The 17670-nt window shown below is 43.1% G+C and overlaps 1 protein-coding gene across 2 annotated transcripts in view; it reads right to left on the reverse strand.

The window, feature by feature from the left end:
- Positions 1-17670, reverse strand: part of Arhgap18 (Rho GTPase activating protein 18) — a 210109-nt gene that overhangs the window by 133786 nt on the left and 58653 nt on the right. The window contains exon 1 of one of the 2 annotated variants that reach the window (XM_005065717.4): positions 13640-13842. The exons of the other annotated variant lie outside the window; for it this stretch is intronic. Within the exon in view, the coding sequence (XP_005065774.1) occupies positions 13640-13752 (113 nt within the window). The 5' untranslated portion in view covers positions 13753-13842. Of the gene's footprint in view, positions 1-13639; positions 13843-17670 lie in introns of those variants that run through there. 2 annotated transcript variants of the gene reach the window in all.

The raw sequence follows: 17670 nt of genomic DNA on the forward strand, positions 1-17670 counted from the left end.
CTCCCTTTCTGTCACTGGATTCCAGGAGTTCAGTTCAGTGTTTAGCTGTTGGTGTTTGCCTCTGCTTCCATCAGTCGCTGGATGAAGGTTCTATTTTCCAGACTCTGTGGTCGTGGGATTATATGCTGGTGCCCCCTGATTCATGTCTAAAATCCATATATGAGTGAGTACATACCATGTTTCTCTTTTTGTGACTGCGTTACCTCACTCAGGATGGTTTCTTCTAGTGCCATCCATTTGCCTGCAGATTTCAAGATTCCATTGTTTTTTTGTTTTGTTTTTTTCACCGCTGACTAACACTGCATTGTGTAAATGTACCACATTTTCTCTATCCGCTCTTTGATTGAGGGCATCAAGGTTGCCTCCAGGTTCTGGCTATTACAAATAAAGCTGCTATGAACATAGTGGAACAGACGTCCTTGTTGTATGAATGTGCATCTTTTGGGTATATGCCTAAGAGTGGAGTTGCTGGGTCTTGTGGTAGAATCTCCACACTGATTTCCAAAGTGGCTGTAGAGGCCGGCATTCCAACTAGCAGTGAAGGAATGTTCCCCTCTCTCCACATCCTCTCCAGCATAAGCTGTCATTAGAGTTTTCGATTTTAGTCATTCTGACAGGAGTAAGATGATATCTCAGAGTTGTTTTGATTTGCATTTCCCATGAAGAAAGTCTTAAGAGTGTAAGACATCTGACAACCTTTGTCATGGTCATGCTCAAAGAAACCTCAGTTAACCAAGTAGAGAAGTTACATAAGGAGAAAGCTTCCTCCCTGTCTAGGCGCCAAATGTGTAAATATGAAGGCACTGATTATTGTAGTGCAGTCCTTTCTGCATCATGTCTCTATATTAGTTACATTTTTCTTTTCATAACTGTAATAAAACATTTAACAGAGCAACAAAAGAGAAAGATTTAGTTTGGATCATGTCAGAGAAAGCATGGCCTAGCTCCTGATGGTGGGAACACGCAAATAACAGTCCTTAATATCTCAGTTGATCGGGAAATAGAGAGCTCTGGCCAGAATTGGAACCAGCCTACAACCCTCTAGCTTTCCCACTGTGGAACCATATAAGAAGGTTTCATAATAGCCAAAAACACAACCACCAGTCTTGGACAAAGTGGTCAAACACTCAAGTCTGTGAAGGGTGACATTTCACATTCAACTCATATTCTGGATCCTTACATTTTTAGTTAATAGGTTTTACTAAAACCCAAAATTAAGATGGACATGGTTTTAATAGTATATCATGTCGCTCACAGACTATGTTATCTATTGACTCTTTTTAAGACAGGTTTTTTTTTTTCTGTATAGCACAGACTGCGCTGGAATTTGCTCTGCAGCCCAGGCTTGCCTTAAATCTGTGACAATCCTCTGCCTTCCAAGTACTGGGATCAGCAACATGTATCGTCATCATGCTTTTTCCTATTCATTCCTAAGGACAGACCCTACCCAAGACAAAAGGGTGACTGAGGGACTCAATGGATGGTTCAGCAGTTAAGGGTACTAATTGCTGTTCCAGAAGACCCATGTTTGGTTCCCAGCACCCATATTAAAAGGCTCAAAATGATATGTAACTCCAGCTTCAGGAGACCGGACACCCTCTTCTGGCTCCATGGCTGTCCATGTAATATACACATCACATACAAGCACTCTCTCTCTCTCTCTCTTTCTTTCTCTCTCTCTCTCTCTCTCTCTCTCTCTCACACACACACACACACAAAATAAATCTGAAGAAATGGGAAGTAAGATTTATATAATTACCTAACCACATCTGAATATAAAGCTGTCCAACTCCACTGTAATATAAAGTATTTCAGAATGCTGTAATTCAAATCAATTTAATCCAGAAATATGAGTGTACCTATCCCTGCCCTCAAGGCTAAAATTGTCATCAATGAAAATGAGCTAAAAAAAAAAAAAACCCTAGACACAGAGGTTTGGGGTTGGAGAGGCGCCTTGGTCTTGCCTCAACTAGATGATGGGACAGACTTAGTAGACTTCCTATGGGAGGCCCTACTCTCTCCATGGGGCAGATGGGAGGAGGGGGGAGTGGAGGGAGTGAGAGGAAAGGAGGGAGGGGGAACTGGGATTGGAACATAAAAAGTAAATTAACAAAAAAACAGAGAAAAAATAAAATAAAATACTATACACATTCTCCCAAATCATTTTTACCAGATGATAGTAACACCTTTGACTGTATTATCTGAACAGAGAGAAATAAACAGGTCCATGCGAGTAACCCTAGTGAAGCATTAATTATAAAACATGTTAATCAAGTTACATGTTTCTAGACCACCTATAAATAGCCTGTTCCTTTCAACTTCCTGCAGCCAAACTGAACCTCAATTGCTCAGCCCAAGTTCTTTGAAAATTCTATCCTTTAAAAGAGGTATGCTTAAAACTGTGATTCTCAAATATACTTCCTTGACCTTCCTTGTAACCTTGTTTAAAGCGGGAATTCTTACATCCTTGCTTTCCTCCAGACTCATCATTTTTACACAAAGACCTCTGTAGATGTTTACTTAATAAAACATATATTCAAAATTTATATATATAGAGAGAGATATATATAAGACCTAAGATATTCTATACTTACATATCCTTACACACACACACACACACACACACACTCACACACACACAGGATTTAAGATATTGTATACTCACAGATTCTTAAAAGAATTATGGAGTTGTCTAAATTTCATTCCGAGTAAACCCAACTAGGAATTTTAATTTCCTGCTGTTCGTTTCATCAATAATAGATAGTGCTTATTATTTTCCTCAAATACATACGGTATCTGGTATCATCAGCTTTCAGAATTGATACATCAACTCACTGACGCTAAACCTGGCAAAATTCAAAATTCTCATTATTAAAAATCCAAAGAGTATCTTACTGTTCCAGGTTAGTGTGGGTATGGGAGTTACTTCGTTTTTGTTTTATCTTTGTGTGAGTGTTATGCTCCAGTACATGTGCAGGTCTTACTGTTTCCTGCTATGTATACCACAATGGCTCGTCTGGCATCTGGAAACCCCCGGCATTTCTATTTCTACCTCCCATCTTACTGGGAATGCTAGCACCCAGGCTTTCTATGGTTTCTGAGAATCTGAACTCAGGCCCAAGTTTACACAGCAAGCCTTTACCACTGAGCCATTCTCCCAGCCCTTCCATCCCAGCAGCTTGGAGGTAAAGCATCTTTAGCAGGGCATTTCACTTTTAGTGAAGCATTACTTCCCCAAATTACATCATCCCAATTCAAGTCTGGCTTGACTAGGAGCATAAGAACATATGTCCAGTTCCACCTTTCTGAATCTTCCGAAATAAGTGACATGGACCAGCAAGACGCCTCAGCTTGCTACCAAGGACATCCTGAAACCCATAGCGAGCACCCACAGGATGGAAGAAGAGAATCTACCCAGACAACTTGTCCTCTGTCCTCCAGAGCACACTGCAGCACACATGCGCACTCAAATACAGACAGATGACAGAAGACAGACAGATGATAGAATTTTAAATGTTAAAAGGTAGGCTGGGCACAGTACTACATGCTCTTATTTCTAGCACTAGGGAAGCAGAGTCAGGAGGATCTCTGACAGTTCAAAACCAGCCTGGTCTATACATACTGTGTTCCAGGTCCCCAGGATTACACCGTGAGACCCTATCTTTTTTTTTATAATATTTTCTTTTTTGGGGGGGTCTTTTTTATAATTTTTTTTGGTCTTTTTTAAAATTTAAGTTAGAAGCAAGCTTGTTTCACATGTCAATCCCAGCTCCCTCTCCCTCCACTCCTCCCCTGCCCTCCCTACCAGGCCCCCCCAGTCCCCCACCCAACCTCCACTCTGATCCCCAGGGAGGGTAAGACCCTCCATGGTGGATCTCTTTTTTAAAAAGTTTTGGGGATGGAGGGGGACAGGGGAACACATAGTTACTGGAGTTTGAAGACATAGTTATTGGAGTCATGCCAAGGTCCCTTATATTTTGGAAAGGATATTATAGAAAACAAAACTAAACCCAAAGAAGAAGATAGTGTTTTTTTTTTCTTTTCTTGCTATTCAAAAGACCCAAGAGCAATGAACAATATACTCTGAATAGTAATCTCCAGTAGAATCGAAGATTTTGAGTTCAGAAAGCTTATTTCTAAATTTGATGGGAAATTAGAATGCTTCTCCAAGCAGCAGTGCTCCAAATGAGTGGCATTTTCTGCCTAATAAAAAGGAATCTATCCCTGGGAAGCCTGCTCTTTGCTGAAGGGAAATGAGGAAGAGTGGATCTGGGCGGGGCCGGGCAGGGGCGGAGTCTGGGAAGAGAGGAGGAACCTATTAACAATGGGCAGGAACAGGTGATTGAGGCTGCACAGGACTTCAGCATCTCATGTGTGGTACCCCCCCCCCTTTCTTTTCTTCCTTCTAGTTACTTCCACCACTTCCTCTGAGATGGACGTAAAGCAGCCTGTTCCTGAGAGCAGTTTGTAGCAGGAGCTTGCAAAGAGTGTCAAGTACAGGGAGATCTGAGAGCAGGCTAGTGGGACACTTTCCAAATCTACCGCCCAGTAGACGACTAACGGACGGACAGACGGCTGAAGAAAGGCATTATGGATCACACAGAGAGAAATGGTAACATTTTAAAAGTTTCCACACCCGAAGGTCACAGGACAACATGCTCGAGTCTGTTCTCTCCTTCTACGGTGTGGGCAGGGTCCCAGGAATTTAACTCGGGTCATCAGTTAGATGTCAGTTAGCTTGATGGTGACTGCCCTTGTCCCCGGCCTTGCTTGAGCCATCTCTCCAACCCGTGGTTTCAAACTTTTTGCTTCTTTTGCCAGAATGGGATATCTGTGGCTATCAGTTCCAGGAAACATTAATTACTTCCTGTTTATGTGGTTAATAGCTGCTCATGAAATACATATTTACATTTTAAGGACAAAAAAAAGGCATATAAACACATATGACTACATAATAATGCACCTGCAAATACTCGGGTAGTCCCCAGTCAATCCTTTCTTGCTGACCTAGATGACTTCATTAAAGGTAATGAAGGATTTATACTCTCCAAAAGGAAGAAACAACAACTGCTCAAAGCAGTCACCCTGATTAATGTTTCAACACTATGGAGCCCTCCTTAAGATACTTTTTGTGCTGGGTGGTAGTGGCGCATGCCTTTAATCCCAGCACTTGGGAGTCAGAGCAGGTGGATCTCTGTGAGTTCGAGACCAGCCTGATCTACACAGTGAGTTCTAGGACAGGCTCCAAAGCTACACAGAGAAACCCTGTCTTGAAAAACAAAACAAACAAACAAAAAAAAAAAACACTATTTGTGCATTCTCTGCAGTACTTAAGATAGGTAATCTAAAATGCATGACTATCTTGTTTTAAGATAACGATGTTATCCTGTAAGTGTATCAAAGCAAGCATTCGTTAACAAATTAACTTCAAAAGCGCTTTTCGGTACTTTGAGTTTGTTCACTGTCAGGCAGCAGGCTCTCCATCACCACAGGAAATAAGCTGTCCTCTAAAACAATCACTCTCCTTAGGATGCTGCACATTTACTCAATCAATACCAGAACAGCTCTTGAAGAAAACAAACAAACAAAAAAAAGAACAGAAGCTCCCAGACTTATCAGTAAAGGGCGTTGACAACAGCCCCGAACTCAGACTGCCCCAGCCATGCAGTCTGGCTCCCAGCCTATGTGTGTGATGTCTATACCTTTTCCCTCTCACACTTACTTATTGATTCATTCAAGCTCTCGGTAACTGCCTAGAGTGCAATAAGCACTCTGCTAAGACAACTAACCAAGCCATCCCGAGGCAAGATCCCTAAGTCTAAGGACTTATACCCTTGAGTACAGACAACACAAATCTCACCATTATGTCAGGGCTCTGGATAAGTGAAAGGTCTGGAGAAAAATCTAAGACACAGAAAACGGTTTCTGGTAATTCTCAAGTACATTTTTAATCTTTTTTTTTTTTCAGAATTAACCAGGCGAAGGGAGTAAAAGTATTGCTATAGTGAGCTCATAGATGAGGAAATCTAGAAACATCTTAGAAAAAATGGCAAATCCTTCCTAGGGGAACCTACTCTATCCACAGGCCTCACCTCTAAAAAGTCCCAGCATGACTATAGTCCACTGCCTGGGAATTGAATATGGAATACTACTAAACTAGAGCTCAGAGGGTAAGACAGCTTGCTGTGTAATCGTGAAGACCCGAATTTAAATTCCAGCACTGCATAAAGAAGTTGGGCGTAGCTACTCACATGCCTATAACTCCCACCCACATGCCTTTAATTCCAGCACTGTACTAGAGACAGAAAGGTTGCTGGAGCTCTCAGGACACCAACCTAGGTCCAGGTTCCAGACTCTGCCCCAAAGGAACTTGGTAGAGAGTGACAGAGCAGTGTACCTAACACTGCACATTCATATCTCTCTCTCTCTCTCTCTCTCTCTCTCTCTCTCTCTCTCTCTCTCTCTCTCTCTCTCTCTCTCTCTCTCAAAAATACACCCTACATGCATGCATGCATCAAAATAAGATGAACTAGGCAAATAAAATCCCAATTTTAAATTTTTAATAAAATAAGACACAAGATGACAGAAAGACCCCCATGAAGAGCCACTATGGTCAATCTGAAATGATCAGATTATACAAAGTTAATGGATCGGTAATGATCTTAAAAAGAGAAAACAAGCCTGTTGCACATGACATCACATGACCAGTCAATGGACAGAAAAGAGAATGGATCCTGGCCCTGTGACCAAGATCCTTGTATATGATAAGGACCACTTCCCCTACAGAAATGTTTTCTTAGCCAAAAAGCAGCTACCAAATACAACTGCAAGACACAGATAACCTGGTGGACTTGGTGGTTAAAGGACTTGAGATATGGGGAGTGGCCAGCCAGGTCTCCATGGTTCCTGTTTACTTCTATAAATAAATACCTTGCCAGTTCAAAGTGACAAGTGTCACACTGGAAAGAATATGTCCACAGAAGGATCTAGACATGCTTCCTGCTGCTCCTGCCTGAATGCCCTGCATCCCCTTGATCCTCTTACCAAAAGGAAAGGCTCATGGACCATCATCAAAACAAAACAGCCTATCTCCAGGCATTTGTATGAAATGAAAGGCTTGGACCAGGCCAGTAAACATCAGATGGAGAAATCCAAGTGAGCTTTGTTATCAGGCCATCTTAGTACTCCTTCCTCCTTGCAAACAAGCAGGGTTAAGACCTGCCAGTCTTTTTTTTTTTCCAGTTCTGAGCACACACAGTAATGTCCCAAAGATGGCAGTAAGAGCTTTCCCAGGGACCCTTAAGCAGAGCTAAATCAAGAAATCAAGTGGAGAGAAGGCAGCAGATATAAAGAGACCTCATTCATTCAAGAGTAGGAAGCATAGAAAAAGAACTCCCAGCAGGGCAGCCTGAACCTCTAGTGGGCTAGGGGTGTGTCCAAACATGTGAGACTGATGTTTGCAGGAAGTGAGAACTAAAAGAAAAGGAGTGTTTGTTCTGGTGTTCCATCAATATTAAAAGTGACTTTGGGACTAGAGAGACGGCTCAGCATTAAGAGCACTGACCGTTCTTCCAGAGGACCCAGGTTCAAATCCCAGCACCCACATGGCAGCTCTGAGCTGTAACTCTAAGATCTGGCGCCCTCACACAGACACACTAATGCACATAACACTTTAAAGATGTGCACAATGAAAAGGCAATGTTTTGCTGCCTAAATGAAGGTAAAATCTATCCAATCAAGACCTTAACAACTTGAGAAGAAATAACAAGTAGGGCTTCTGCGCTGCAGACCAAAGACATCAAGTCTTAAAGTTTGTGTGTCATTAAGAAATCTGGGCCCAGATTAAGAAAACAACCCACCACATGGATGGGTACAAAGAATGCATTTCCTCACTAAATCCTGCAAAAGTAAGATCAGGAAATATGCTTTTAACTAACTGCAATATAAAAAGGTATTAACAAGTATCCCATCCACAGCATAATAAAAGTTTCAGATGATACACAAATTTGGAAGGAATTATTAACGTCACAGCACATCGGATTTTTAAATACCACGGGATGTTACATAAAAATGATGAGCCTGGACTGGATGCATAGCTCAGTGGTAGAGCACTTGCCTGGCAAGCACAAGGTCCCTGAGTTCAATCCCTAGCACCATGACAGACAAACAGAATGCTGACCTCATCAAGAAAAGCATTCATGTCTTTTTCTGAAAACTTACATTCAAGGCTGGTTTCTGGAACTTCCCAGTACAACCTCCTGATGCACTGTAGGAAGTTTGCCATTTAAGGCAGTGACAACTCTATCCTTACAAGAGTTTAGACCCAAATCCATGCGAGAACCTTTATTTGCCTTTGCTCACACATCAGGCATCAGGAAATCCTGCAGACACATCCCCTGAGAGATCATGACCCACTCCCTCCATTACTGCAATGACTAAGACCTTGGCCCAGGCCACTGTCACCTTCACCTCCTCATGAGGCTGCTGTTTCTACAGTTTACCATCGACCCTTTATTCCAGAAGGACCTTTTAAAACTGGAGTCTCCTCTGTGTTCTTCCTCTGCTCAAAACCCCCTCCCTCCATGTTGCCCTATATTTTTTCTTAAGTATAACCAAAAAGCCCAAATGTTCTACACAGCCATCATCTGCCCAGAACTTCCTGTCCTCCCCAGCCCTCTAGCCATGCAAGGCTCTTGGCTCCTGGTCATCAGCTCCAGGGCTTCCTCTAGGCTTGTGGCTCTTATGCATTTGACCTCTCTGCCTTAACAGACCTTGCTCTCAGATACCTGCTAATCTTGACCATCAGCAGCTCAGGGTTTACCGTCTACATCCGGATACTTCTCTCTACCCCAACACGTACTTTTTGATAAATTCTGAATACTGAATGTCTTCCATGGGCTCAGGTGTTCAAATCCTAGTCCCAGTTGGTGGCACTATTTGGGGAGGTGATAAAGTACTTCTAAGAAGTGAGGCCTAATAGGAAGAAATAAGCCACTTGGGCCGTGTCTTTGGCAGCTGTATCTCAACCCAGGCTCCGATCCGTCTCGTGTCTTCCTGACTGCCTCCTCCATCATACACTCCTTCTGCCATGCTGCCTACCCTTGATTTAAGAAATCCATGGGGTTCATGAGCTGCAGCCTCTAACTGGGAATCAAGGACTGTACTTACTCTTGGTTTTTCTCAGGTCCTTGTCACATCAAGAAAAAGGGATTGACTGACAGGGTCACATTCTCCATGAAACACCAGAAAAGGGACAGTTCATTTGATTCCCCATGACAAATAGAGATTGTATTTGGACTAACTGAGTGACTGGCTGGCTAGGCTTACAGAACAAAGCAGTGGATAAGACGAACATGTTTAGAGTTGAAATACAGATGTGAAAGAGACAGTGCTTTCTGCTTGGCATGCAGCTGGGCACATTTCCTTAAGATGGAGGAGGAAAGTATGAAGACAGGAGCGAGATTAACTGCCAAAAATTAATCCCCCACATTCCATCCATGTTTATGGACACCAGTGCCCAACTCCCATGTACAGCTGTCCCCGGACAACTCAAAATTGATGTGGAACAAACATGTTTCCCAGGGCATTCAGATTCCAAAAGACCAAAAGAGTTGCACTGTTCTTCATTTCCCAAGGTCTTTTTTCTTTTACCAGGAATGGGGAGTGAGCGAGAGATGGGATCTTATAAAGTAGACTCAAACTTGCAGGTGGCTTTGAAATCTCATCCTCCTGGTTCTTCTTGCAGGCTGAAATAATAGGCATACACCAACCACACCCAGTTTCCCATAAGTCATTTTATTTATTTGGTTGTTGTGGTGGTGGATGCATCATATGGCCCAAATTGACCTTGAACTTTCTAGATAGACAAGGCTAGCTTGAATTCCCAATCCTCCACCACTCCCAAATGCCAGGATTGCAGATATATGCCACCACGCCTAGCTTCCAACATCATTCTTACCCAAGCATGATTACCATGCATCTATTCCTCAACCCATGACACAATGAGATCCCTAAGCAAGGTGTTAAACTGTGGAAGAATATTCTACATGGCACAGAGTATTAAGGAAAGCAGGAGGCTGGCTTTGAGCCAGACACTGCCCCATGGGCTTTACATGGATTATCTAACTTCATTGTCCCAGCAAGGGGAGGACTATTGTGACATCCAACTTACAACAGAGACTTAAGGAACTCTTGCTAGTTCACACTGTTAATTAGGAGAGTCAGTCAGAGTGTGTGAATCCAGCCATGTTTGTCCCCCAGCCTTGACTTTCAGGTTTCTGATAACCCTTATATAACCAACACCATATCTGTTCAAGAGAGACTCAAAGATCTCAGTCTTCATGCTATTTCAAACTATTACTTCCAATAAGACAGAAAATATCATTTGACACTAATATTAAAAGAACAAAAACATATAAAGCAAGCATAGCAGGGTTTAGTTTACCCCTTAAAATGACATAGAGTCAAGAGAATAGTAATACAGTTTTGTTGAAAAATTGCTTTTCCTAAAGCAAATACTGAGAGGCCTGCCTGGAAAACAAGTAAGTAAATAAAGTCTTGTAAATATAGCCATCCATAAAAAGTAGTTTCCTTTGGAAACATTTGGATGCAGTCAGTCAGAAAACTAATGTTAACATGTTCTTTCAAGTCCCAATAGTTTGAGGGGAAAAAAATTACAAAAAAAGAAAATATGAAAACAGGATTCTAGCTGGGCATGGTGGTGCACACCTTTAATCCCAGCATTTGGGAGGCCAGGGCTACACGGAGAAAGAAACCCTGCCTCAAACAACAACAACAACACAGAGAGAGAGAGAGAGAGAGAGAGAGAGAGAGAGAGAGAGAGAGAGAGAGGAGAGAGAGAGAGATTCTATAATTGGGAAGCCCCAACCAGGAGTAGGAGGAATTCTCCTAACTGGGATCTGGATGTGTTTTCTGATAAAGATAATGGAATCTGAGGAATTTGAGACTATCAGACTACTTGCAAAAATGTTAAATTTTATCCATCTTATGTTTTCATAAGACCAGAGCAGCAATCAAAGATTGCAAGAGAAAGCTAAAAATCAAACATTTTCTATAAACATCTGAAATTATAAACATAACATTTTGTGTTTTTAGCTACATAATATGTGTATATGTGTATACATGTATATATATACACATACATGAGCTAATCATACTGAACCATTTGATTAAATAGCTCATCAATGTACATAGTATTTAGACTAAATGGAGGCTTTTGATAAGCAAGGTCAGAATTTTGAGCTACCTCAGCTACTTTTACATAGATATGAGGACTGCTGGATTAAATATAGCCTCTTCATGAGTTTTACTTTGACTTTATTTACAAAATAGGCATCAATGTCACTGAAACCTTGCAGCACCTTCCTAATGCTTACACTACCAGCCAACTGACCCACCCAACAGCCAACTGACCCACCCACAGCCAACATCCATTCACCGCTAACCATTATCACCATCCTTGAGTGGTCACCCCTCAAATCCCTGTTCCTTCTACCAAGCCTTATTCCATGCCAATTCTAATATCTTAACCCCTTCAAGTTTAAACATGGTACCTCCCAAAGATACATTGTGCTTGGCTGATAAGTTCACCTAAACTAGTCAGGCAGTGACGGAACACACCTTTAATCCCAGCAATAGGGAGACAGAGGCAGGAGGATCTCAGTGAGTTTGATGCCAGCCTGGTCTACAAAGTGAGTGACAGCACAGCCAGGGCTGTTACAAAGAGAAACTATGTCTCAAAAAAACAAAACAAAGAGCAACAACAACAACAAAAAGTTACCCTAAGCTTAAGTGTAAAAATTAATGAGGACTGATCCCTTCCTCCCTGCTTCCTGTCTCAAATCAGTTTTCCATCTCCTCCTCCCAGCATCAGTAACTATCCCCCATGAAAACCCAATCCTAGTATAGGGTGGGGTAAATAGTATAGCAGCCAGCAGAAAGGCCTATTGGAGCCACCCTACAGATGTGATCCCTACACAAACACATCCTGCATGGGCTACTGTCCGCCCTGCTCCTCTGCTCACTCTGGTTCTGCTTCCATAATAGTTGAAAACAATCCACTCCTGTTTGTTTGTTCAACGCACTCAAGTCAAAACCACCCATAACAAGCCACAAAACTTTGGACAACAGGAGAGAGTGTCTAGGGAATGCATGCCGTCTCATATAAAAGCTTTAGGGCACCGGACTTTGCTACAGCGGAAGGAATTGCTGGGGTTGCAGTCCGAACAATGGGATGAGAGGTTTGGACACAAGGCCCAGGGGTTTCATTCATACCCACAATCAAAACCCAAGACTCAGCTCTAGTCCTCAGGCCCCCCCAGCCTGAAGCCAGTGACAACTAAGGAACATGCAAGCTTGCAGGGTTCTGACTGTTTTGACTGCCATGTGACAGGCAAACTACAACAGCTACCGCTTGTTTTGTTTTGTTTTGTTTTGATGTGGCTGGCTACTTGCTGCTAGAAGGCGACTTCTGCTGTGCAGAAGCAAGGTGGAAAGGGTGGAAAGCAGCTGATAATCCTCAAGGGCCACAGAAAGAAAAATGGGTAGCACATGTTGCACCAAAGCACACACTCCTTTTCAACTTTGGAAGGGAGTTCATTCAATGGCCTCAACACAATGGGCAACCTGTGAGAAGCAAAGTTCTTCAGCCAGGATCTAACCCAGAATATTACAGCCTGCCCTTAATTTTCCCACGTCCCCATGTTTGGGGATTTGAAAAACCAATGAAAGGAGGTATTCTTTCAGGGCAAGTCCCCGGGCGTTAAGTCACCCACAAACAATGAAGTTTTCATTATCACGTTTAGCATCCAGATGGAATTAGACTTACTGATAACTAATTTTTTTGTTGTTGCTTGGCAATCTTCCAGGCCAATATTTGCAATGTATATCTAAGACTGCAGATTAAAAGTTCAGCTAGGGAGAAGGTCATTCAGGAGAGAAAGGAAGAAGGGGGAAACCAACCTCGAAAAACAGAACAAAGTACACGGAGGATGACTCTTTGCACCTCCATGGTCTATAGAACATTTGCCCGGTCTGCCTATAAAGTGATTTAACATTAACCATGCTCCCCGTAGCAGCAGAGGGCTGCCAGCTGACAAAAACTCCCTTTTGAAATCCCTTTCTTAAGGGTGTGTTGGACTGTGGGAGTAATCTACGGGCGAGCGCTGAAGCACTTGAACAACACTGCCACCAGCCAGTATCTTGGGCATTTTGCCTAAGAGGTCTGCTTTTAGCGCGGGACGGAGGGTGCCACTCTCAAAACAGCTAACAGAGTGACCAGCCTCCCTGCTTTTTGGCAGACTTTCCTAGCTAACAGTTCCAGCGGAGTTTTGAGCCCATTCAAGAATTCCATCTCATAGAGAGTGTTTCCGATACAGTCATTTGATCAGTCAGCATTTGCCAGTGCACCTGCTAAGCAACTGGTAGAGAGCTATGGAGTCACATCCCCCATCCTCCACTGGTAATCCGAAGGGGTGAATGATTTGCAAAGAACAAGCTGTATGTCTGTGCTGCAGCCCGAGGTCAGCCTTCCAGTGCAGAGGCGATTCTCTTCCCTCCTGACAACTTCCCAGTCACTTTGTTCCAGGGGCAGGTAGTGGGTTTTTGTTGGTCTCCTTACCTGGAGGTGGCTTCATCGCCTCCCTTTGCATGGCTCTCCCCAACGACCTGGTCCTTGCCGCTGGGGTGGTAAGCGGTTAGCACAACTCCCGGGGAACTCGAGAGCCAGTTCATGATGAGAGAAGGGGCATAATTTCTGGGACCCTGACACAGCGAGGAATGAAGTTCCTGTCTGGCCTTGGCAATTTGCTCATTAGCAAGGGCCAGCCCCTCCCCTGTCCGGGCCAGCGATTCACAGGGAGAGGGGCGTGGCCTCTCCAGCAGGGCTTCCTGGCCCCGCAGTTACAGGCTGTGTGACTCACAGCTTTGTTTAAACTCGGCAGTCCCAGTCAGCAGCAGTTAAGGGGGCCCGGGTGTTGTGTGGAGGCCCCTGCCTCAAAGGAAGAGCAGCAAACCGATGTAAATACAAGCCTTCTGAATTAGGAAACTATGGGCTGGGACACAGCCTTTTTCCCCTTCCCCATTCCTGTTTCCATCTGATAATGTCTGCCACTTCATGTAACTCGAGTAAGGCATTCCTTAACCCCTTAGGGTAAGGTGTCAATATTCACCACAGCCAAACCAAGGAGCCCAATCAAACATCACAGTGCCATCTGGACATCACAAGAAAGCCTTTGCTTTTTCACTAAAAATACTGAATTTCTGTGTACCCTGGAATGTCAAGCATGCCTCTTGTTTTATCAATACACACTTTAGGCGGGAAAAAATGTCTATCTAACGATCTGTCTGTTAAGAAGTATTCCTCATAATAAACAGTTCCAGCATTTGCTGAGAATCTATTGTTTTCCAGTTGTGAGCCTGGGGGAGGAGGTGTATGTGGGGGGGGGGGCGTGCCACAGGCACGTACACATAAACACACACACACAGTATTAAAATTGTAAGAAAAACTATAGCCAAGGGACAGGTGAAATACCTTGACCAAAATAAAAGTCAGTAAGAGGCAGCTCAATAATAAAGCAAGCTCAAAAGAATTTGTTTTTTTTAAATCATTCTTTGTGTTCTCTATTCTAAAAAATTAAAAACAAAAATTTCTACTCCGACATATGTAGCTATCTGAATTGAAACACTTGTGCGTATGTATTTTTTTATCATTTATTATTATTGTATATCTGTTAGATGAGATCTCACTGTGTAAACCTGGCTGGCCTGGAATTTGCTGTGTAAACCAGACTGGCCTCAAACTCAGAGCTTCGGGATTCTCCTGCTTTTGCCTCCCAAGTGCTGCTCATGGCACCACACCTTGATTTGGTGTTGTTATTGTTGTTGCTGTTGCTGTTTGGAGGGGGATTACTCATGTGTATGTTTGTATGTCTGTCTATGTGACTGCCACATGTGTTCTTGGTACCCCAGGGGCTAGAAGAGTTTCAGATTCCTCAGAGATGGAGTTATAAGGAAGTTGGAAGCTGCCCAACAGGGGTGCTGGGAGCCAGACTCAGGTCATCTGGAAAAATAGTGTATGGTCTTCACTAATGAGCCATCTTTCTGCCCTGATCGTTTTGTTTTTGAGGCCAGATCTCAATGTGAGTCAGGGTGGCCTTGAACTTGAACTTGTTATCCAGTTGAGAACCACATTAAATTTGGGATTTTTTTGCCAGACACACATGCCAGTTTCCACCAGGGATTCCAGTGTATGTGGCTAGGGGTGTGGGTGGGGGGATTGGATCCAGAACTTCATGCATGCAAGACAAGGAAGCTACCAAAGGATCCAAATTCCTAGCCGCAAACTGAAATTCTTGGTTATCTTTGCAATCACTCTTGGTTAATATAGCTAAAATCCCTCAGATGCTTTCAACTTTGTCATTCCATATACATATAATTTGATTTTTTTCATTATTTAAAGCTTAAAAATAAGTTTATTCATATTTAAAACATCCATTGTCAGCTGTGTGTGTCAACACACACCTTTAATCCCAGAAATGGGAGGTAGAGGTAGATGGATCTCTTAGTTCAAGGTCTAACAAGGCAAGTTTCATGACAGCCAAGGTTACAAGAGAAACCCTGTCTCAAAACAAACAAGCAAACCAAAGGGGGGAGGGCAAATATATATTCTAGATAGGGTATCTATTACTGTGATGAAACATCAGAACCGAAAACAACTAGGGGAAGAAAGGGCTTACTTGGATTATATATCCTGAATTACAGTCATGACATAAGCCAAGAAGAGGACTCAAATCGGGCAGGAACTTGGAGGCAGGAGCTGATGCAGAGGCCATGGAGGATGCTGCTTACTGGCTTGCTGTCATGGCTTTTTCGGCCTGCTTTCTTATAGAATACAAATCCAGTAACCCAGGGACAGCATCAATCACAGTGGGTTGGGTCCTCGATGAATCAATTACTAATTAAGAAAATTCTTTCTCTACAGGCTTGCCTGCCTACATACCAAATCTCCTGGAGGCATTTTCCCAGTTGAAGTTCTCTCCACTCAGATGACTATATCTTGCATCAAATTGACATAAAACTAGCCATTGCATACACATTTAAAGAAATTTATATTTATTTTATACATATGGGTTTTTTGTTCACATATATGTTTAGGCACTGTGTGTGTGCCTACTGCCTGTGGAGGCTAGAAGAGGGCATAAGATCTTCTGGAATATGAGTTACAGTTTTTCACTGCCACATGGGTTCTGGGAATTGAACCTGGGTCCTCTGGAAGAACAGTCAGTGCTCTTAACGGCTGAGTCATCACCCCAGCCCTTCTGAAATTATCTCCATCTTTCAAAAATGTCTTTCCGATCATGTCTGCAGTGAACTCACACACAAGACTTGATTTTAAAAGACCATATTACATAGTCTTCCCTCTTCTTCACAATTACTCACTCAGGATTTCCACCCTTGCTCCTGATGCTGTACTCTCTCCCTCCACCATCACTGCCTCAAGCTGGGACTTATAATTAGTGTTAGCTACACTTTATTTTTGTTTTGTTTTCTAGACAGGTTTCTCTTTGTAGCTCTGACTGTCCTGGAACTCATCCAGTTGACCAGACAGGCCTTGACGTCAAAGATCTGCCTATTTCTGCCTTCTGAGTCCTGGGATTAAAGGTGTGATCCACTACGTGGCTGGTGGCTCCACTCTTAAAACAGATCTTTTGGGCCATTCTTGTCACCTACTCTAAACTCTGCACGTATTTTCTGAATCTACCCCAGCACTACTCATATGATGTCACTACTTACAAACCTTCCCTGACTCCCTAGTGCCCAAGGAGACAGCTTGCTGATCTGTAGTCTTTCTCACTTCCTGTCCTAAGCGTGGTTTCCACCTCACCTACACGTCCTTCTTCCCCCAGGTCGCACTGTCTTCCTTTCTCTTCCCTCTGTGTCTGACCTCTCATGTTTCCACATCCCTGGCCTTGAAGTAAATGGAGGAAGAGCTAAGGGAATCTGAATGTCCCTTCAATAGCAGCCTTGAATTAAAATTGGTCAGAGGAGTGGCTCCCATGCACATACTAGTGCCATTGAATAGTTCACTAGTTCAGAGGGGAAAACAGGAAGGAAGGAGGGAGGGAGAGAGAAAGGGAGAAAGGAAAGAATGAAAGAAAGAAAAAGGGAGGGAGGGAGAGAGAGAGAAAGGAAGAAAGAAAGAAAGAAAGAAAGAAAGAAAGAAAGAAAGAAAGAAAGAAAGAGGAAGGGAGGGAGGGAGGGAGGGAGGGAGGGAGGGAGGGAGGGAGGGAGGGAGGGAGGGAGGGAGGGGGGGCAGGGAGGGACAGCACAGGAAGAGACAGCAAGAGGGGAGAAGAGCCAGTGTTTTTGTCTTTTAAAAGACCTTATATGGGACCACATTCCACCATCTTCATAAAGGTATCTGCTTTGAGCTTTGGAAACTCTCCTTTTCTTTCTCCTCTGCTCCACTCCCTCCCTCCCTTCTACTCCTTGGGCCTCTTTTACATCTTCATTTCTCTTCCATCCTCTCCTCCTTCCTTACTGAATCTTCAGCCACTGGGTGTCATGCAGGGGACACTGCCAACTCTCATGAGTCAATTGATAATGACAGATTTTGTCCACCAGGACCAAAACAATAATTAAGTTTTATCT

The sequence above is a fragment of the Mesocricetus auratus genome, unplaced genomic scaffold, assembly GCF_017639785.1.
Source record: "Mesocricetus auratus isolate SY011 unplaced genomic scaffold, BCM_Maur_2.0 Super-Scaffold_100018, whole genome shotgun sequence".
Taxonomy (NCBI): domain Eukaryota; kingdom Metazoa; phylum Chordata; class Mammalia; order Rodentia; family Cricetidae; genus Mesocricetus; species Mesocricetus auratus.